The sequence below is a fragment of the Mixophyes fleayi genome, chromosome 3 (assembly GCF_038048845.1).
Source record: "Mixophyes fleayi isolate aMixFle1 chromosome 3, aMixFle1.hap1, whole genome shotgun sequence".
NCBI lineage: Eukaryota > Metazoa > Chordata > Amphibia > Anura > Limnodynastidae > Mixophyes > Mixophyes fleayi.
The window spans coordinates 92,014,747-92,037,034 of record NC_134404.1 but is presented as its reverse complement, the minus strand read 5'-3'; the positions used below and the strand labels follow the sequence as shown (position 1 = coordinate 92,037,034).

General features: G+C 39.7%; 2 protein-coding genes across 6 annotated transcripts in view; one reads left to right on the top strand and one right to left on the bottom strand.

Moving 5' to 3' along the window:
* The window catches only part of MED12L (mediator complex subunit 12L), a 468,926-nt gene that overhangs the window by 241,844 nt on the left and 204,794 nt on the right, over positions 1 to 22,288 (bottom strand). The window lies entirely within an intron of this gene.
* GPR87 (G protein-coupled receptor 87) lies at positions 6,468 to 18,142 on the top strand. Of its 3 annotated transcripts, none has more exons than XM_075201972.1 (3): positions 6,468 to 6,754; positions 9,077 to 9,185; positions 17,049 to 18,142. In XM_075201972.1, the coding sequence occupies exons 2-3, from the start codon at positions 9,155 to 9,157 to the stop codon at positions 18,074 to 18,076; spliced, it is 1,059 nt and encodes a 352-aa protein (XP_075058073.1). In that variant the 5' UTR covers positions 6,468 to 6,754; positions 9,077 to 9,154; the 3' UTR covers positions 18,077 to 18,142. The 3 variants fall into 3 exon arrangements, with proteins under 3 accessions (XP_075058073.1, XP_075058074.1, XP_075058075.1); XM_075201973.1 differs by lacking the exon at positions 6,468 to 6,754 and adding an exon at positions 6,773 to 8,071; XM_075201974.1 differs by lacking the exon at positions 6,468 to 6,754 and adding an exon at positions 8,093 to 8,491.

The window sequence follows — 22,288 nt, the reverse complement described above, 5'->3', positions numbered from 1 at the left end:
GAAACACCTCAATCAATAATTAACAGGTGTGGCCAAATACCTTTGTCTATATAGTGTACGTAAAGCTGTTATATATTTGAGACGATTCTTATACTATTTGTTATTTAAATACTGGAACATTAATCTATACTGTCAGTCCCATTGTGCGTCTCCCCATCATCACCCTCTTTCACCATCACCATCCTCTTTCCACCTCATAATTATCATTTCCCCCATAACCTCAAGCTTCTTTCCTCCTCTCTAATTATTATGCCTCTCATATAATATCCATTCATCCCAGAAGCGTATACAGGTTACACAATGCAATAAATTTGTGATAATTTATTTCAATAGTTTAAATCAATACTGTTTAATTCACAAAATAAAACATTATTGCTGGGGGGAGGTCAGGGAGGGGATTGCCAAGAGCTCGATCTCTACACTAATTAAGGAAACAGCCTATAAAGTGTATTATAGGTGGTACTATACTCCTGATAGGCTGTCTCGAATGTTTCCTACGACCACTCCGAGCTGCTGGCGGGAATGTGGCCAAACAGGTACGATGTTACATATATGGTGGACCTGCTCTCGCATAGTTCCTTTCTGGAACATGGTTCTCACACTCATAAACTCTGTGTCAGAACAACAGATAAGTTTGGACCCCTGGTCATTCCTTCTCTCTCACCCTATACCTGACGAGAGTGGGCCTTCAAATAAGCTTATATCCCATATCTTGGCAGCTGCTAAATCCTTAATAGCAAAGCACTGGAAAGACCCTAGGGCTCCCTCTATGCAGGAGCTACGGTCTTACATAAGACATGTCGCAAGCATGGAGATTATAACGTGCTACCTTCATGATGAATCACATAACTTCGACAGGGTGTGGGCCCCGTGGTATTTATTAGAAAGCTATAGCTGCCTATCCAATACGGCTCCCCCTCCTGCAGACGGAATGTAGCTCTTGGGCCGCCTCCGGATCCCCCGGGCTGGATATGGTGCGCTGCTGGTGAGAAATGTTTGTATACCAGTTTTCTTTTTGGTAGTCTATATAAGTGTGTGGTTTAGCTTTCTCTAGCAATGTTCCGAGTTTGTTTGCTTATTTATTTATTAGCTATATTGTTAACATAATCTGTGCCTTCCTACCCCCCACTCTTTCTTTCTCTCTCCCCCTCCCCCTCCCCCTCCCCACCCATATAAAAATATAAAACATAGAGGAGACATTTTGAATGTTAATATTTTCATGTCATTGGTGTTGATTGTATTTTTTTTCTGTTGTTTCCTCTTTAAATAAAGAGTTTAAAAAAATAAAAGAAATAAAACATTATGAAAGGTCATCTTGACTGCAATTCTTTCCTCTGGTTCCCTCTTTAGGTCTGTAGTATATTGCTTTATGGAACACTTACACAAATAACAACATAATATCATCCTCACTGTCAGCCTGATTTACACAAACAATATTACGCTTCGTTTCATATATCTTACATTTTTAATACAAACTACTCGCTATTCCATAGTCATGAACCCCTTGTGAAATCTCTCCAGATTGCAGTTAGTGTCTGGAGAATAGATATTTTGCATTGTGCAGATTCAAGGAACCCACACTAGTCTGTCAGGGGTAGGGAACACTTGTGTTAAAAATCATGTACGTGAAATCAACCATTTAAGTCGCTCTGTAATACAAATATCACTGGTATACATAGGAAACCACACTGCCAAAAACTGCATAGGTAATCGTTATGTTTAGAATCATAAATTATGCAAGCATCACTATTGACCATACTTACCTACTTTTGAAGCCAGCCGTCCGGGAGGGGGTCCATCGAAGGGGCGTGGCCACGCGTGGTGCGCCGTTAGGCTCCGCCCCTGTCAGTCGTAGGAAATTCTAGCCAATCACAGCCGGGGGCAGGGCCACAACGCTGTGGTTAGCCCCGCCCCCCACCATCTTCATCAACTGAGAGATGCTGGATCCGGGATTTTTGCTTGCTTTCTCGGGAGTCCGGGAGAACTCCCAAAAATTCGGGAGTCTCCCGGATAATCTGGTAGAGTAGGCAACTATGCTATTGACAGCATGACAGACTGATTTGTAATATCCACGGAGTCTTACTCTTGGATAAATTGTAGGCTCTAAACTTCCTGATTGCCAAGTAACATCTGTTACTGCATCCAGACCATGAGAAGTGGTAGTGAGCAGTAAGCCAATATTAATATCAAAGTAATGGATAATGAAAGAGACATGTTTAGGAATAATTATGAAACGGAAAAAACAAAACACATGCCAGTGCTGTGGGTTATAAACATCATTTTTATAAATCAACTGTCATATTCACCACTTTCCCACAAATTTCATGGGCTACTCTGTGCTGTCCCTCAATTTCCAGCTGGTCGCTCATATTGCACGCTGCGAACTTGGTCCTGACAGGAGTGGTTGACCTTTATCACACTTGACAACAATAAAAGGGGTAAAGAGGGTAGGTCAGATGGCAAGTGCAGGGGGGGGGGGGGAGTGGTGACACGATCACGTCTCAGTAGCCTAGCCCTTAGTTGGGCAATGTTGTGTTTTGCTGCATCTCACAGCTGGGGGTGGGGCTATGATGATGTAAATCATGTCATCAAGCTTCCGCTCACTTTATTCAAGAGTCTCCCAAGTATGACAAGTATGACCTGTACAGATCTGCACTGTAGTTGCTTAACACTGACAATGTTAGAAGACATTTGGATATATTGGATTAATGCTCCACCTTGTGTATTCGGGTTTCAGTAAACTGCACCATGATTAGGCTACCACTGTGTAGAGCAGGTACCACACTGGTATTTATCCCTTGCTTAATCATCTTCTGTGATTGGCTTCCTGGTGTTCTCTTGCAGGACATTTTTTCTGCTAACATAGTGTACCTTGTAGAGTCATCTGACCCCATTTGGTTGTAAAATATATGGCGGAACCGGGTGTATTATTACTACTATGGCTACATGGTGAGGAGAATGAATACAGGTAGTGGACAACACAATCCACACTCAAACACCGGAGGCTGCTTAGAATGCTTTCTGCCTCAATCCCAACTTCTGGGCAACAACCTTAGTCACCAGAGGAAGACAGGCATGTACCTCTTTTATCTCTACATCCCTGCTTCATCCTCCACATTTATGGATCAGTCAATTGTTAGCAGGGTGCATATAATGCAGAGCGGAACTGAGCTCTGCCCTAAGTGGGGGCTGATAATCACACATTCGTCCCTTCTGAGTGCAGAATTCTGCACAGCGGAGCGGGTACCGGCGACACAGTGCTCTGAGGGAAACTTCCGCTATTGAGTTCTCTGCTGTACTTGGATATCACATCCCTTCACGCTGAGCGCTATTACATAGCGCTCGGGGAGAAGAGAGAACTGATTTTCTCTTTACGTAACTCACTGCAGTTCTATAATGAGTTATATATATGGAGCAGAACTGATTATTTAGGTGATGCAAGAGAGATACTTAAATCATCAGTCTTGTACATGTGTAAAGCTTGTTAAGTAACTGCAGAGCCTTACTTAACACCTTAAGGTTTAAGTAAGAGACTTTACTTAGGATATATAATATCATAGAGTATAGCTACTTACCTAATTTTTTTTTACATTTCTTACTTTGTTAAGGCTCTTATTTAACACACTTTAGAGGATTTTTGGGACTTATGCATTTGAATTACAAGAAGAAAGGTTCCCCTTGGATTACAAATATAGAACATTTCTCTTTGGGGTTCCAAAGTTCCACATTACCCTAGTACAGTGGTTCCCAAACTGTGCGCCGTGGCTCCCTGGGGTGCCGTGGCGATCTCACAGGGGTGCCACGGACAAGGCCAGTGGTAAGCAAGGCAGGGCACTACTTGGTAATTTTTTTGGATTAGGGGTACCTTGAAAAAATTATGGAGACCCTAAGGGTGCCTTGAGCTGAGAAAGCTTGGGATCCACTGCCCTAGTACCTAGTACATTTCAGCTTGAAACTGGTAATCTATTGGAAGGGAGGGCTTCCTCTTTTTAACCCTGTTCACCTTGATCAACACATACCAAGTGCTTGACACTAATTGCCAGCATAATCATCAACAAAGTCACATAGATCAAAATTCCATGGCAGATGCTGGATGATGCCTTAAGGCACTCTGTGTTGCCGACTTAATTTAGAAAGTATATGGAAATGTAACTTTCAGTACCACAGTGAGTAATATTATCAGGCACTTGCGGTTTTAAAGTCAAGTCCATGCATCAGAGAGGAATCATCCCAATGCAATTCTATGAAAATGTAAGCTTTATATCTAGAGGTATAAAATCTTTGGCAGCACCCAAATTCAATTGGAGGGAATCACAAGGTCATTGTTTCAATGTAGGTCCATAGATTGCAGGGTAAGTAGTACGTTTCCTCGCCACTCACTGAAACTTCATCAGAGGAAAGTGGGCATTGGGACTGTCTTTATTTTATAAGTCACATTTGTGAATTTGTACTTTTAATTACATTGGGTTTCTGTGTTTATATAAATGCACTTTACCTTTTAAAATAAGCTTGGTTGGGGAAAAAGATGTCCGTTTAAAATTAATGGCTGATGTCCAATTGCCACCCCCTCAGAAGATTTGTAAAAAGTCATGAAGCTTTACAGAACTACAAATGCTATCTGTAAACCCAACAAACAGCAAAGAACCCCCCAAAATGCAGACTGCACACCCATTTAAAGCTCATTAGAAACACAACTTTTGTCATTTGAGCACAGAATCAGGCCCATGACTGCAGAAAGTCTGCATTGTGCCAGGAACAGACTGATCTGCCCAGCTCCTGCAATGAGAAACATCAATTCACATTACTGCCCAGAAATCAAAATTTTAACCATGTCCATATCAAAAGTATAAAGTCAGTGCTAACTTTTAATATTAAAAATGAATATTATTTTTTATATAATTGTGCATACCTTGCTAATATATACAGGTAGATAATCTATAGCCACAATTTGTTCCCGACAGTTGCAGGCAATGGTGGTAAAAAATTATGTCATAAGCAGTTTGGCCAGACACAAAAGTCTCCACGTTCCATTGATCAGATACCTTGCCAAACAAGTAAATCATACTGTGAGCATGTGTGACTATACCTCTATACTCTGACCCCACACATGCAGTGTAAGAGGGGCCATGTTTTGTTTATTTGCCACACATGACCAAATTGGATCTGATAGGCTTGCATTTTGATGGAGTATAATGATTCAGTTGGTGGAAATGCACAATAAAATGTTGGTTTCCAGAAATGACAAAATCCTTCAATGTCCTATCCTGTGCAAATAGCACAATAACCAAACACTCACCTGCCTTAGACCATTAGCCCTTCCACTCTCTGCAGCTGTGATGACAACCTTGGCACTCAAAACAAACACACAGGGCCTAATGTACAGTTAGGAGCAAACCCAGCTAAAGGGTGCATATTTACACTTGGACAAACCATGTTGTGATGCAATGGGTGCAAATGCAATACTTTTTGTATGCAGGGAAAATACTGGCTGTTTTGCATGAAACATACAAGTACTGAACAGCTTTATTTTTGCCATTTCCAATTCCAAATGACCCCCCTGTAACACGACATGGTGTTCCTAGTATGCAAAATTACACATTCTAGCTGGATTTTTGCCTAAATCTAAATGTCTCCAAAAATGATCCAGGTCTGCTGAATGCCACTGAGGAAGTCTCGCTCCCGTTTTCCTCATTATAAACTCATTCTACTTTTCAATACTTATGTTGCTAACCAAGCCAAACAGGCCTGCTTTACATTTTTCATTTCCTCCCCATCCAGTAATCCTAAACGCCTCCTCAGTACTTTAATCCCCCTCCTTAGGCCAAAAGTACAGGCACCCAACACTGATCTCACGGCTCATGAACTCACCGCCATCTATCACTAAATACTGTCACACTCTTCAGAGAACACTTTTCACTTCCTCGTGAACCCTCTCCTTATCTGATCCCGTGATGAAGTCTCTGCCCTTCATACTTCCTCTTGTCTAGTACCTAACCTTGTGACCTTGTTTTCTTCCATCTTGTTTACTCTCTCACCTGCTCTGATTGTTCATATAAGGAAAACCTTTCAGCTCTCTTTCCCATGTGGACTTTTTAAGCATGCATTGACTACTCCCATCCTAAAGGACCCATCCTTTGATCCATCCTTTCTCTCAAACTATTGCCATGTCTCGAACATTTTACTTCTAAACTCCCTTAATGCATTATAAACATAGCGCTGGTATCTTCTTAGGCCTCTTGTGTGTAAAATACTCTTTATATACATTGCTGAAAAAACATACATATTGCTTTTTATGTGTACTGCAAGCTGGCAGGATGTAATATTGGTTTATGGAAGCATTTGAAAAGAAAACTTAATGACAAGTTACAAATCGTTTCCATAGCCCATTATTCTTCACACATCCGCCCAGAGATCCATTAAACAATAAGCACACCTTTACAGAGACTGTTTAATTCTAAGGGAGAAGTTTAGACTTGAAGTGAGCTATTAATTTGTAGGTCTCCTTTACACTTCCTCGTGACTCATCACCATTAATGAGAGATGCAGATTCTTTATGGATAAAGAGATTTTAGACTCTCCCAGCAGGTGCCTGAGTGGTTTAATCTTATGCTCTTCATACTGCTTCAGATGTAAAGGATCTTGGCTGTTTTAACCATATATTCAACTAACATTATGGGCTAGGAGTCAAGTACAGAGCTGTCTCCACCAGGTTGCACCATGATGGAAAAATCAAGCTTGAGCCCTCCAGTATGAGGTAAATCTGTGGTTTTACTGATAAGAGTGTTCATTTGTTTAGTACATAGTATATATCCTGCATATATTACATAGTAGTTCTACATATAATAACAAATTGTAAAAAAGAAAAGAGTGTAAAGAGAAACAGTTATTAATCGTCATGTCACTGCATAAACTGTGTCATGGATCTTAAAAGAACTGTCATGAAAGTTTTTGCCTGCTTTCATTTTAAATGGCATGCTTAGTAACACTCCTCTTGTTTTGTGTTCTAAATAGTTCTCAGTATCTATTCTTATTCTGTATAATATCTAAGTAGCAACTTATCGATGACAAGCCATCGAAATATAGTGTACTGTGGCTGTTTCCATTTTACGTTAAGGGTTATAGTACCCTATGTCTACACAGAGTATACCATGTGTTTAGTGTTACATTAAAAACAATGTAAAGTGCTAGAAAAAATACCATACAAATAGTGAAGGCACAACACTGCGTCTTAGCAATAGCGCCAGCACTCTGCACAGCTTCTATACAACCAGCTGAGCTGGTGATAATATTATCCATGTTCCTGCTCAGGCACCGAGGTTTTATATCACATGGACAACTCCAGCACAAGGATAATAGAGGAAAAAAATCGTGCCATTGCGATTCATAATATTACGCAGATTGAGTAAAACATGCTGCACCTGGTGTTTGCACTCTTTTCTCTCTATGCTGTATTTTTATAAATGTTGTGCAGATGTGGTGAAACTACAAGTCCATGGGGAGACACAATAGGTTGCCTGCTTTCAAAAGTCTAAAATTGTTCACAAATAATTACTTTACATTTAGCCTTTCTGTTATGGATCTGTTGGTGGGTGGATCAGACAATGTTAGGTAATGTACTGAATCTGAGCTAAGTTTTGCAGCAAAGTAAATGCACGTTTTGTCATCTTTAATCTACAAAGTAGACTGAATGTCTGTTGGTTTGTGCTTATACTGTCTTACTGTAATAACATCCTATTTTCATTACCCCATACTAGTAATTCACAGCACATATAATTTAGTTATTTTTCCTTGAGTTCGTACACATGAAAATAACACTCATGTACCGTCCTGTTGACGGGTATTTTATTCAAACATATCCTGCTGTCTTCATGTTTATACTTGTTGCTTTAGACTTGTTGGAAATACAAAAGACATGAGACGTACAAACAATCAGGAGCCACACATGTGCTCTGCTCTAATTGATTTCTATGCCTGCTCCTGCTTCTACCTCCATGTAAATACACATTATTCTTATACATATCAGACACAGCAGCTTACTGAGTTTTACGGCAACTCCATGCAGAAAGATAAGGTAGGTCTCACTTCTTTAGTCTTTCTAAATACTACAGTCTGAAGGCAAATATATTCATTATGCTTGTGAGTTAGTCCACATGAATCATAGTACATAGCTATCACGTTCTCTTTTTGTGCTCACTTTAATAACTTGACAAATTTTTGTAGCAGACATATAATGTCCTACATTCAATGTGCATTTAAATCTGAGTCTTTATGACTTTGTTTCACTTTTTACTGCACTTTATCCCTACTACACTTTTGCGCATCCCACAATATCTGATAAATATTGGGAGTGTGTTTAGTCTACTGGTTAAGGACACTGACACAATTACACAAGGACAGTGAAAGACAGGCTTGGATGCTGGTTGGAATCTCAACATTGCCACCTGGTTATCTTGGACAAGTCTTTTTTTGTCTAGGAACCAAAACATAAATAGTAAGTGTGTACTGAAAACAGAAAGTAATTGTAACAGAAGAATGCACTACAAAATTGTAACTGTCACATATGTATTACAAACTATAGAGCATTGTGTCTATATAGGTTCATGCAACAGATGGGAATAGCGTTAGTGATTTAGTAATCTATAAAGACTAGTATGAAATATATATAGATATATATATACATATATATATCATCATCATCGGTTATTTATATATCGCCACTAAATATGCAGCGCTGTACAGAGAACTCATTCACATCAGTCCCTGCCCCATTGGAGCTTACAGTCTAAATTCCCTAACATAGACACACACATATATATACATACATAAAGTAGAGTCCAGGACACAGTGGAGCAGATTTCAAAGGAAATTTTAACACTATTAGACACATATTAAGCGCTCATTTTAGAAGTTGTCACTGAATAACATCTAGTATGTAATTTAGCATTAGTTGTTCATTATTTTTTCACTTTTGTCCACTTTTACACATGTTCCCCTAATATTTTTTTTCTAAAAAAAGGAAAACGTTATATTAATATTTTTTATTCTCACTGATGTTTACAAAATATTTACTCCTTAGAGCTCAGAAAAGGACACAGGTGTTATCTAGAGGACATACATTTTCCCGTGGATACTAGAATTTACTGCAAGTAAAATTATGGATTTAGATCTGCATGGCAATTCACCAGGTAAGACAACCGTCGGGTTCTATAGCGCCCGCAACGTCTGTAGTTCCGTTACTGCCTGCGGGCCTGTGCTTTTATTTGGCCACAGAACACTTTGGTGAAGTAAAGCATACTTCCATATAATCTACTTATAATCCCCGACCTTCCGTTGTCATACAATGAGGGGTATTCTATAATAGAGGAGGAAAAGAAATTCTGCCTTACCTTGTCTTTAGAATTCTCCATCTTTTACTGTTTATTCTCTAACATTATATCACCACTTCTTATGTTAGTGAATAAAAAAGGGGTGTGGTTTAATTAATTTATAATTAGGCCTCCCTCCAGTCCCCACAACAATAATATTCACATTTAATAAGTAGAACTATTTCCCTTCAACCAACACCAACATTAAATTAACAGTATACCCATTTACTCAAAACATATTTCCCTCCCTCCAAACAGTCCCAGCAATAAATTAAATAGCATTAAAGTTTAATAAATATAGCCATTTTCCACAACCATCCCCGGCAATATAATTCATATTCACATTTAATAAATAGCCCTCCTCCCCAAAATCAGCCCCATATTCAATTGATAGCCCTAAACCACCCCAGCATTAAATTAAAGGTTCCTTCACCTCACCTCACCTTAAATAATTAGCCCCCACCTACACTCCACCATTAAATACCCTACCTCCCACACTATATTAAGATCCTCCCTTCCCTCACATATTATATTAAAATACGCCGTGCACACACATATGCAAGCTATATTTAAATACTGCGTGTGCGCACGTGCGCACACACGCACGCTATCTGAACATAGCTAAACACACGCGCACTATAGAAACATGGGGCCACACACGCACACTATAGCAACATGGGACCACACACGCACACTATAGCAACATGGGGCCACACGCGCACACTATAGCAACACATGCACACTATAGCCACACAGACACACTATAGCCACACAGACACACCATAAACACAGACACACCATAGCCACACAGACACTTACCTTGTTACATCCGATCCCGAGCAGCAGCACCTCTTTCCTGCTTGCTGCTCAGTGAACAGGAAGTCAGTGAAGTGCCGCCTATGCAAGTAATCACATGGGATGGCACCTGTCACGTGGTGCCGTTCCAGATTACTTGTATAGAGGCACGTCACTAACTCTCCATGCGGACCGGCCCATCTATCCATCGGCCCTTCTGGCATTTGCCAGAAGAGCCAGATGGTCAGTCCGGCCCTGGTCACATTTATTTGAGCATGCTCTTACTGTACTTGGCCTATCCCTCCTCCCCCCTTATCTGGCTTTATAAGCATAAGGAGTCGTGTACATTAGATGCCACTGACTCAGCATACAGATACAAGCATAACTATTTTCTGTGGGTATGCGCAGTAGTTGATCTCGCACTTTACGCTATGCACATGAACTTGTGTCCAACTCTACATGAGGCCCTGAATTAGCAATCCACATTAGAATAGTAGGAAGTGATCCTGCTTGAAGTGCCAAGAGAACAACTATCAAAATTCCTGTAACTTTTAAAACGACTACATTGAATGAAAAAGGATAATTTGACATCATAAATAATTTGTTTTCTGAAATATGGTGTAAAATGTATAGTTTTAATATGTTTTTTTTTTACATTCCTCCACAATATTCATAAAAATTGTTAGCTGTTAATAGATTTTTGCCAACTTGATATTTTGAGTAAAAACAATGTTGTTGGTTGACAATCCAGGCCAGCACTCATCCTGCTCTCTTAGTAAAGATTTAAAAACCTGAATATATTGCAACATTATTAACCTACTTCAGCTCGAACTGCCACCTACACTCTGCTGTAATCTGATAGGGGAACGCCTAGATGGGTTGCAACATGACCAGTACGGTTTCCCTGAGATAAAATACCTGAGTTGAAGATACCAATGTTTTCACAACTCCACTGCCACGTGGCTAGAACTAGAGTGAAACAAATATACATTAATAACGATTATTACAGATTCACCAGACTATTCACATGACACAGAGCAAGATAGACAGGAAGATGGCAATAACTTCATCAAATAGGGTCTACTTTATGGCAGACTGTATGGGACATGTGGATCTTCTGCGTCAAGTACTATGTTTGTGAAACATAGGGAAGCAAATGATCAACCTTATATTTGACCAGCCAGCTTGCACATTGTTAATGTTTTTTCTCAAATGAACATTGTGTATGAATCTTACAGTGTGTACTCAGAGGGAAGCACAAAATGGAATTTAGTGAAAACAGTAAATGTTATTACATAGCACTATTTACAATAATTTGCTCACCATACATCTCCTTGTACAATGCATGAAGCCATGGGCACATGAGGGTGCTAATAATAATATGCCCAGTATATATTACACTGTGCCAAGCATGCAACACTCTGATCACCATATGCCCAGTATTTAATCTTGCATACAGCCCTGTGTCCAGCTTACATGTCCTTTGCCTATCACAAGCCCATTCTACTGCTCTACAGCACTCAGCTCCCAGCTGCCAATGAGTGAACTCTAGCTAGCTATAGAGAAACTGCACTGAGATCACAGTGTTTAGAAATAATGCAAAATAGTACGATAGATCTATAAGTGGTTCTCAAGAAAACCACATCTTATCTATCTAAAATTGCTAAATATTTTATGGAAGATTTTACTTCCCTTAAAGCAAATTGGCTTGAGGTAAACACTTAGTAAAATGGGTAAAACATTTAACAAGTATATATATTGTAACAAAGTGAGGCATTTATCTGACAAGATGCAGAGAAAGCATACAAGCAGAATAAAACATTGGCGCAGTTATGCACCTAGATTGAGGTTAAACCAGGTAAAGACTGATGTGTAGTTTAAAGTTTGGTTAACTTACATGATTTGAAGGCTCCTTCCTCTCAGCAAACAGACAGGGTGTGTCTGTTAGTGCAAACAGAGCCAGTGATGGGTGTTTCCTCTTAAAGAGAAGGTGGGTGTGTCACCTGTCCATCAAGCTAAGGCAGGGGGAGGAGTATCATGTATAAAAGCTTGATTGTGTAATTTGTTCACTGAGACCAACGCTGGGGAAGCTGGCTGGTCTTGAGAGAGCTGGTCTACGTCTAGCTAGCGTTTAGGGTCTCCATAATTGCTGTGAAAGTCATATGGTGTCAAGTACATTTTAACCATTCTGATAATAAAGCTGCATAAAAAGAAGTTGTTCGCATGTACTTCAGCAGTAGCGGGCTCTTGCCACAATATATATATATATATATATATATATATATATATATATAATATAAATGTCTAGTGGCGTGTGTTAGTCTGTCTGTGTGTGGAAAAAATAAAACCAAGCTGCAGCGCCACCTGCTGGGCGGAGTTATACACTGACCTACTAAATTCTTAGTGTGTGTGGGAAAAAAAATTCAGAAAGGGCTGAAATTTGGTATATTAAGATGTTTTTAATTTGTTAATTTAATTTGTTAATTGTTAAAAGTGTTTATAAAGATTTAAAAAATATATATATATATTTCTTGAAGAAGAAGTGACAGTTGGGAGTGGTTGGTGGTTGCCGGGGGTGACAGTGGGGAGCGGTTGGTGGTTGAGGCCTGGGCTATGGCCCAAATGCATGACAAGAACCTTTTTAACACCTTAAGTAGCTTGATTTGACTAGAATGCATGAGTATCATGCACGGGTTAACTTGTATATATATATATATATATATATATATATATATATATTATAATGTTTGTTTTATTGCATTGTCCAATGCGATTATTGTGGTTCCAACGCTCAAGGAGATTCAATGTCACAAGATAGCGGGATTTACAGCAAGGTATGCTGAAGCATAAAAGATATAACAATAAACAGAAAAGTATAAACCCCAATACATTACATTTTCGCAAAACACATACTGGGCCCAGGTTCAGATGCAGTCATGTTGTCTGTTTTCAGGAAGAGAGATAAATGACACTGGCCCAGGAAGCTTATATACAGTTTCAGTTAATAAAAACAGTGATAGTTAACTCTGGTTAGCTGCATTCCTATTAGTTAGTAGTGGCATCATTTTTCCCCTGACAATGTGAGCTTGGTGAGATCTATTCACCAGATGAGAGTGGCACAGTCCCAAAAAATACATCACATGGTTGGCCTAGTAGATTTGTAGTTACAAATGTGAAGCAGTTAATAAGCTAGATACACAGTCTTAGACAGAATCTGCTGTGTGGTTATGGCTTTCTTGTCATATTATGTCTCAACCTAGTATTGGGAAACCGTTCTGTTGACATGTCAAATTGTATGTGGTTACCAAGTAGACAAGTGTAACAAGTGTTATGCACTGTACAGCACAAGTAGATGCATGAATCCCGCTATTCACATAACAAATCATTATGGAATTAGAGGTACTGAAAGAGTAGAAGTTCTGCAATTGGTGTAATTAGAAAAAATCAGGTTCATGTTAGAACAGTATTCTACTTCTCCTGTCCTACTCTATTGGGCATATTTAACATGTTTTTACAGAATACCACAATTCCAAATTATGATTAATCCGCAAGAAAATATTGTTTCCTATAAAATTAAAAATGCTGTAAAACATAGTAGCTTTTTTACCCATTTAAATTACCAAGAAATACAGTATATCACATACCATTACAATCATATCTAAGTTTGGTAAATATAGAAAGAATGCCGTCTCCCATCCCTACATAAGACGTATGTGTAATGCTCTTATTGTACTAGGCCCCTTCCCTCACTTGCTCCTTCCCTTTAAACATAGATAGGCACACTGGAGAGATTTGTCTAAGTCTGTATACAAACTTAGACGTCTGCTGTTTTACTGTGCATGCAAGTTTCATAAAAATGCATTTTGCACTTACAAAATGGGTATCTGCACGAGGGCCCTGATGTGTAGTGCAACATGCTTTGGTTTTGAACCATTGCAGCTACATGGTCTACCAAGCACACCAGAAAGTGTACTCTTACTCACCAATATCTGCATTAAAGTCACACTCCTTTTTAGAACCAATCCATTTGTGTGTTTGAAGTTTTGGGCAAAGTGAACCTAGAATTGTTTCTCTTTAGTAAAATGTAACTGGAAGGTGCAAGATGAGTCTCATAAAAAGTAGAGAATGAGACCTAACCTTAGCCAGCTCAGAGCTAGTGCAAAAAAATCAAGTATTTTTGCAGAATGTAAATGGTCATATACCCCTCCACACATCAAGTAACTCCTCTAAAAATGCCTTTTCCATGCCACTTTATGTTATTTTAATATTCAAGTCTCATTTTTGTACTGCTCACAAAAGTAGGCGCAGCTATTCCGTATTTTGCAAGGAGCGCCTAACTCCGCTGATTGGCTGATGCAAATGTCTGCATCTCTGGAATGGCTTATATCTTGCTCCATAAACCCATGTAATTTGACAGAAATCTTGCCACACTTGAGTGTTGAGTGCTTTGAAAATGGCTTGCAAACAGCACGGTCGCTAAGTGGTTAGCACTTCTGACTCACAGCACTGGGGTCATGAGTTTGATTCCTGACCATGGCCTTATCTGTGTGGAGTTTGTATGTTGTCCCCGTGTTTGCGTGGGTTTTCTCTGGGTGTTCCGATTTCCTCCCACACTCCAAAAACATAGTGTGTGTGTTAGGGGATTTAGACTGTAATATCCAATGGGACAGGGACTGATGTGAGTTCTCTGTACAGTGCCACAATTAGTGGCAATATATAGATAAATGATGATAAACAGCAGCATAGTGTGTGTTTAGAAGTGTAAGTGGTAACCATCTATCAAGTATGAAAACATATGTGGAATTAGGACAGTCTCAGTCGTTAAGAACACAAATAATAAAACTATGACAGCTCAGATCTCAAAGTCAACTCCTTATTACCTAGGACAAGCCTTTGTCACAGGAGCCAAAACGTGTCCCACAAATTAAATATAATGAATACAAAAAACTGTTTTCTGTAGAAAAAGTAAAATTTTTAATTTACTTTTAAAAATTTTGTCTCAATCTATGCACAAATTGTACATAAAAATTATCAGTGTTAAATAATCATTTTAAAGCAAACTTTTCCATTACCAACATCCTATATGCAACACAAATGTCAAATATTCGCTCAATATATATTACATATCTTGCTCAATTTAGCCAACTGCATGTGTAATCAAAGTGAACAATGAAACAGCTTTTTAGCATCTGGGCCCAGCAGTAGGATTGGTCCATGTGCAGACCAGGGCAAGACTGGGATGGTGTGACAGGATGGACCGCCTATGCCACCCTATCTGTTGTTGCTGGAACCGGCTTGGTTTACTTTGCTACCGTTCCCTTACTTTATCCCAAATGTGCCCATAGTAGGAGGGCTTAAGCTGCTGCCACCACTGGACTCCTTCACGGCATCCAGTACTGCTTTCCTTCTGGGTAACTGTCTCTACTAGTGTACCCCCTTGCTGGTTCATTTGGGCTGGTACCCATGACCACTTCCTATAGATCAGGGTTGCTGTGGATGGATCTCCCCTGGCCTATCCCACTGGACAGAGCTGCTGGGTAACGGGCAAAGAGGTGGTACTGGAAAGCTGGGTCCAAACCTCAGAACAGCCGGAAAGGGATTAGATTTGGGTCTAATCTGTAGGTCACAGGAAATTCAGCAGACAACAAGTTGTCAAAGCAGGATCTTGAAGCAAGTCATGTTTATTCGCTCAAGTGTCCTGATTAGGACAGTTCACACTGGTTGAAGTTACCAGTGATCGGAAAGTCAGATGAAACAATAATGATACGTTTTAGTACAAACCAGTGCTGTTTTATACAGTTTTGGACACAGCCTAGGATGGGGTAAGCCAGCCCCCTGAATCTTTTGCTGGCCCCAAGAAGTCTGAGTTATTTTTAGTATCGGAATGCAATAAGTTTCCTCAAACATGGATTTAAATGCAATTTATACTTAACAAAATGTACACTCTGTGATATCCTGTATCACATGCTGTTTACAATGTTCAGACATTTCCTTTCCCTAGGCAGGATACAACTCCCTGTTATGTATTCAAGTGTTGGTCACTCACATTGAATAGAATTAATAAGCCTTAATGAGGACTTCCTGTAGAAGTTACACAAAGGACTCCTCAAACAAATGTTGCATTGCTTCAGACATATACTTCAGACATAAATGCAATTCCTACACAGAAATATAACACAATATAATAAAATAATACTTTTCTAATACACAGTATCAAGAATCAGTATATTTGCAACGATATAAATTGTCACACTGTGCTAATAATTTAAATATATTATTACAGTAAGTTATCTATAAGTGATGCGGCCACAGGTGGTGAGTGGCTTTACTGAAGTGGTGATTTCTCCATAATGTGCAGAATGTAAAAATTTACAAATGGCACAAACTTTATAAAAGTGATATTCTATTTTCCTACATAGGCATTTTCCTATGTACTAAGGCAAACATGGAGAAACAAACAGCGTATTTCCACTTTCCTTCATATTTGCCTTAGTACACAGGGAGAATGCCTGGAAGAGGAGTCAGGGCGGAGCTACAGCGCATGTGCATGGTAACTGAATTCATCGCTACCGTGTGACATGTGTGCCGCTTCATCCTCTCCTGTGTGCGCCAAAAGTAGTGTAGAGTTTTCATTGGGACATGTGAAGTATGGATTATATACACTGAGGTACACAGAGTCCCTGAGATGCCAAATTTCTCCATTTCTGAAACAGAGCTGCATTGTATGCAAGGAACAATTCTTACATACAAAAAATTAACAAAAACGGAGCACTGTGGCATCTCAGGCATCTCAGCAGATAGAAGCCACAGTTCATATCTCCCAAGTTAAGCTTAACATCTATGTTACAGTCCCAATGCTTTGCTAATGCTATTATTCTGTTCCCACAGAAAACAGAAAGGATGAACTTTACATTAACATAACAAGTCATGGAGGAAACTCTACAACTCTCAAAGAAATTCTAAGAATTATCTTTCCTGTTTTATATCTTGTTATTTTCCTGGCAAGTATCATGCTGAATGGCCTTGCAGTCTGGATTTTTTTCCACATCAGAAACAAGACCAGTTTCATTTTGTATCTCAAGAACATAATGGTTGCTGACCTCCTGATGACAGCATCCTTTCCATTTAAAATTATACAAACTTCTGGGATTGCGCCATGGCATTTCAACATATACCTCTGTCGATACACCAGTATTTTGTTCTACACAAGTATGTACATTAGCATTGTGTTTCTTGGATTAATTAGTATTGACAGATATCTGAAAGTGGTGAAACCGTTTGGAAGTTCTAAAATGTACAGCATCAAGTTCACAAAGCTCGTATCGATGTGTGTTTGGCTAACCATGTCCTTGTTTGCCTTGCCAAATGTCATCCTGACAAATGTCCAGCCAACCAGAGACAACGTCAACGACTGCATGAGGCTCAAAAGCCCATTTGGAGTTAAATGGCATAAAGCCATTACTTATATTGATATGTTTCTATTCTTTACTGTGATGGTTGTGCTAATTGCATGTTACATTTCAATATCCCGTCACATTCAGAAATCTAGCAAACCATTTATCAGTTGCTCAAGTCGGACTCGAAGACATAACCAAAGTATTCGAGTAGTTGTGGCAGTTTTTTTTGTATGTTTTCTGCCTTATCATTTATGTGGGTTGCCTTTCCTATTCAGCCAGCTGGATACAATGTTGGATAAACATGTGTATAACATCCTGGTTTACAGCAAAGAATCGACTCTCTTTCTGTCTGCCTGCAATGTGTGTCTGGATCCTATCATCTATTTCTTCATGTGCAGATCCTTCTCTCAGAGGCTATTTAACAGATCCAACATCAGATCAAGGAGTGAAAGCATACGATCTCTACAAAGTGTGAGGAAATCTGAAGTGCGGATATACTGTGAATATACAGAGGTGTGAAAAGCATACACAGGACTGCTGTAGTGCTATCTGTAAATATTATTAATAAAATGTCAACTCAGTCTATTCACTTCATATTTTTTATGAGATCATATTATAAAATATAGCAGTTTATGGTCAAAACAAAAGTGGTTAGTTACGACATGGGATAACTCAGATTTGCAGGGCCTTTTCTAGGGGACTTATGAACATATTTGTCCACTATGCACATACAAGGAGGACATGTGCCATTCCACGTTCCGCCATGTGTCAGTAACATTTTGTGGAACTGGGGTCCACCATTAGAATGTATATGGCAGCAAAAGTAAAAAACATCCCATTCTACTATCATTGCCTACCATCACTTTTAGATTACCTCTCTCATTAGTTACGTTTTTTGTCTTTATCTATAAAAATGGTAGGTCACGCTTTAGTTATGTCATAAGTCATGACATTAGCGGGACTTTATTTCATGTGTTACATATGTACATTTCAATATTTTAATTATAATGCATTTTATACCGGAAGGTGTGAATAAACCAACATGGATGTCGCAGAACACATCCATGGAACATAAAGGCAGCAACTGAACGTGTGGGGTACGGTAAATCGATACCGAGTACCCTGACACGACTTACCCAACGTGAGGACTCCGAAGGACTCCTTCCCGACCAACAGCGATGACGACTCTTCTTCAAAGCAACTTCAGCCAATCATGATCAAGTAAGACGCCGACTCCACTTGATAATGTCATTCACCATGGCAATGGTATTTTTGCTGTTGTTAAGGGGGTAATGTATGTATGCACCCATGTACAATGTAGTTTACAAAGCCTTCTTTCTACATTGTACATGGGTGCATACTTACATTACACCCTTAACAGCGAAAATACCGTCGCCATGGTGAATGACATTATCAAGTGGAGTCGGCTTCTTATTGGATCTTGATTGGGTGAAGTTGCTTTGAAGAGGAAATGTCATCGCTGATGGTCGGGAAGGAGCCCTTCGGAGTCCTCATGTCAAGGTAAGTCTTGTCGGGGTAGTCGGCATCGATATGCTGACTACCACTGAACCTCGGAATATGTACAGAAATCAGTGTGCTTTGAGTTTTCAAGAAGTCTCCTTTGTCAATATCTCATTCACAATGGGACCTGGGCACATAATTCACATTCAGTAATGGGCATCCAGATTCACCCACATCTGTTCATCTTCTCTAAACAGAAGCCCCAACATTATTCTAGCCCACTGCCATTTTCATGCTTTCATTTATAACCAATGTCCCCTTAAAATGGGTAACATAGTGAAAAATAAGCACCAGAATTTACAAAAAGAAAGTATTTGTGCTGCCCTTTAGGTATTTAGCCTTTTACCGCTAGTAAATGATTTTCCCTGTGACCCCTGCTTCCCAGCCTGTCCCTTTACAGATTAACATTGAGCTGCAGTTCCAGGCCCCCTTCAAAAACAGACCCATGAGGGAAGCAGTGAACTGATCTGTTTTTGTTTTGTTTTTTGCATTTGTACAAAGTGAAGTGAAGTGGGAGGAGCAGGTTAGTAACATTAGTTTAAGCTTTATGCAAGTGTATCATTACCAGCATATTTATTCATTAATCACATTTTAGACAATATTCATTAGGTTTTTGCAGTCATCTGTTCATACCCATGATCCCTAAACTTTGACCAAATTGACAATGTGTGGGCATAAAAGTTGTCAACATTTGCTTTCATTTCCTTTTCCTTGCAAACATGTGTCTGTCCGGATGTGCTGAAATAGACATTGTCTCTCCATGAGCTGGTTTCAGAACATGGCTCTTTAGACCATGAAAAAAAAAATTGTTACCTATACTGAAAAAAATGTGTGAGATGTACAATAGGAATAAAGCTCTGAAGCAGAAAACTGGGACAACTGTGTGACATAACATTACCTCCATCTATACTTACTATCTGTGCTTTACTTCTTTTTGGTACCAAGTTCAGTTAAACATAAGACTTTATTCCCACTAATCCACTGAAACTGTATTTTTCCCCTACACAGGAAAGCAGTCACTTTGCTAGCTGTACCAATATTTATGAAAATACAGTTTAGCAATTTACTTGGAACCAATGACATCACTGAGGCTGATCAAGCTGCCACCCCTAGGTTTCCCCCTATAAAAATGGGACTTTATTTTTTTTATCAGAAACAATGACAACTACAATGTACATTAAGGGTGGAAATTATGACTTGGTGATGGCAGTGAATTGATAAACTGCATCTTGGGCACAATGAGATGATATCCTACGTAATCAGTCACATAAGTCCCTGCCAACATTGGAGGTTACAGTCTATAGTTCCTATCATACACACATATTAGGGTACATTTTTTTGCCAGAAGAAAGCCACCCAAACATAGGGAGAACATACAACTCTACACAGATGGAATTACAGCCATGGCCCCAGTGCCGTTAGGCAGCGATTCTAACCAATATGCATATGGTCAACTGCAGAGTATAATCTGAAGCAATTACTGCTAAAATAAATAGGTTATAGTTGACAGCAAGTAAGTATGAGCTTATTACACTTGGTGATAAAAATGCCATAAAGTAGTGATGGACAATAGGCATTTCAAGGGTCACTTGTGGCCCCCAACTCCTTCACGCTTTTGGCCCTGGTGCAACCAGCACTTAGTACCTGCTTGATTGTCATCTGAGCTTCACACGCTTTATTGAGTTACAGCTAGTGCCGTTTTGGTTAAACAGAAGCCACATTAAATTGTCAGATTTGTTTGCTACAATGTTCAACACTTGTTTATCTTACAATAAAAGGTATCTCTATCTTTGATTCAATGTAGCTTTATCTTATTATTAAGTCTAAGGGGAATATTTACTAAACTGCGGGTTTGAAAAAGTGGGGATGTTGCCTAAAGCAACCAATCAGATTCCAGCTGTCATTTTGTAGAATGTACTAAATAAATGATAACTAGAATCTGATTGGTTGCTATAGGCAACATCTCCACTTTTTCAAACCCACAGTTTAGTAAATATACCCCTAAGAGTTATGCGCAGCCCTTGAAGTGTATCGTGTAGGCCATCAGTAACATAATGCTACAGACAGTAGATACAAATGGTACCTTAGAACTGACCACAAGCATCCTAACCTATTGAATTGAAGTCCTTGGCGTTTGCCACCCATCACAATACATTATCACATCTAGCATCAGAGGTTAAATCACTTAGCCAGCAGGAAGTGTGTTAAAAGCACTTGCATACACAGCAATTTAGTGACACTTGAATACAAAGCTGAATTAACATCCTAAGCAAATGTAAATGCACACACAAAGGGGAATCAGAGTCAAACAGAACAGACAGGTCAGGGGCATAAAACAACATTGTAGCTACATTCCCTGTGCTAAGCTAATGAGAGGCGGGAGACTAAAGGCCATCTCTTTTCTTGTTTGAACTAGCTTGAAGGTTGTGAACACATACAATAGCTAATGGTTTTCCTTACAAAATCACACACTCTATGTATACCTGCCTGCCTATTATTCATACTTCCTACGTTTCCTACCTTGCTGCCAGGAGATGCAGGGGTGAGGTAGGAAAATAAGAAATTGGTGGGACCTGATCACTCCATTTTCATCATCAAGTTGGTAGGGCAATCAAGTCATCACGCCAAGAGGCAGAAATAGCGAGCTGTGGTCCCCGATGCTGGGAGACGGGGAGGAGGGAACCGGGGCCCCTGACCCTCTGCATCTGCCATCCAGCGGGCCCAATTATATCCATGGGCCTCAGTGCATGGCACTTGCCACAGCAATGGTAATTCCGCCTCTGATCACGCCCCACCCACCTCTTTAAACACTGAGTGGCATATTCACATCATGTCCCCACCCACCCGGTGACTGGAAAATGCTCTCCAGAAGAGTTTGCTGCTATCTTGGGAACCCAGGAGGGCTCCATCTATGTCTCAAGAATCTCCCAGACATTCCTAGGAGAGTAGCAATTATGCTCTTACTACCCTCTGCACCAGAGGGTGAACAAGCAAGCTGTTGGCCTAGGTGCCAGGAAGTGGGGAGGAGGGAACCAGGGCCCCCAGCTCGCTAGTTCCGACCTTTTGCATCTGCCGTGCAGCGGGCCCCATTATCTCCATTGGCCCGCGTGCACCACACCGGCTGCACCAATGGCAGTTCTGCCACTGCTCTGCACCACATAACAGCAACACATATCAATTATACAGAAGAGGGAAGATGGAAGGAAATAG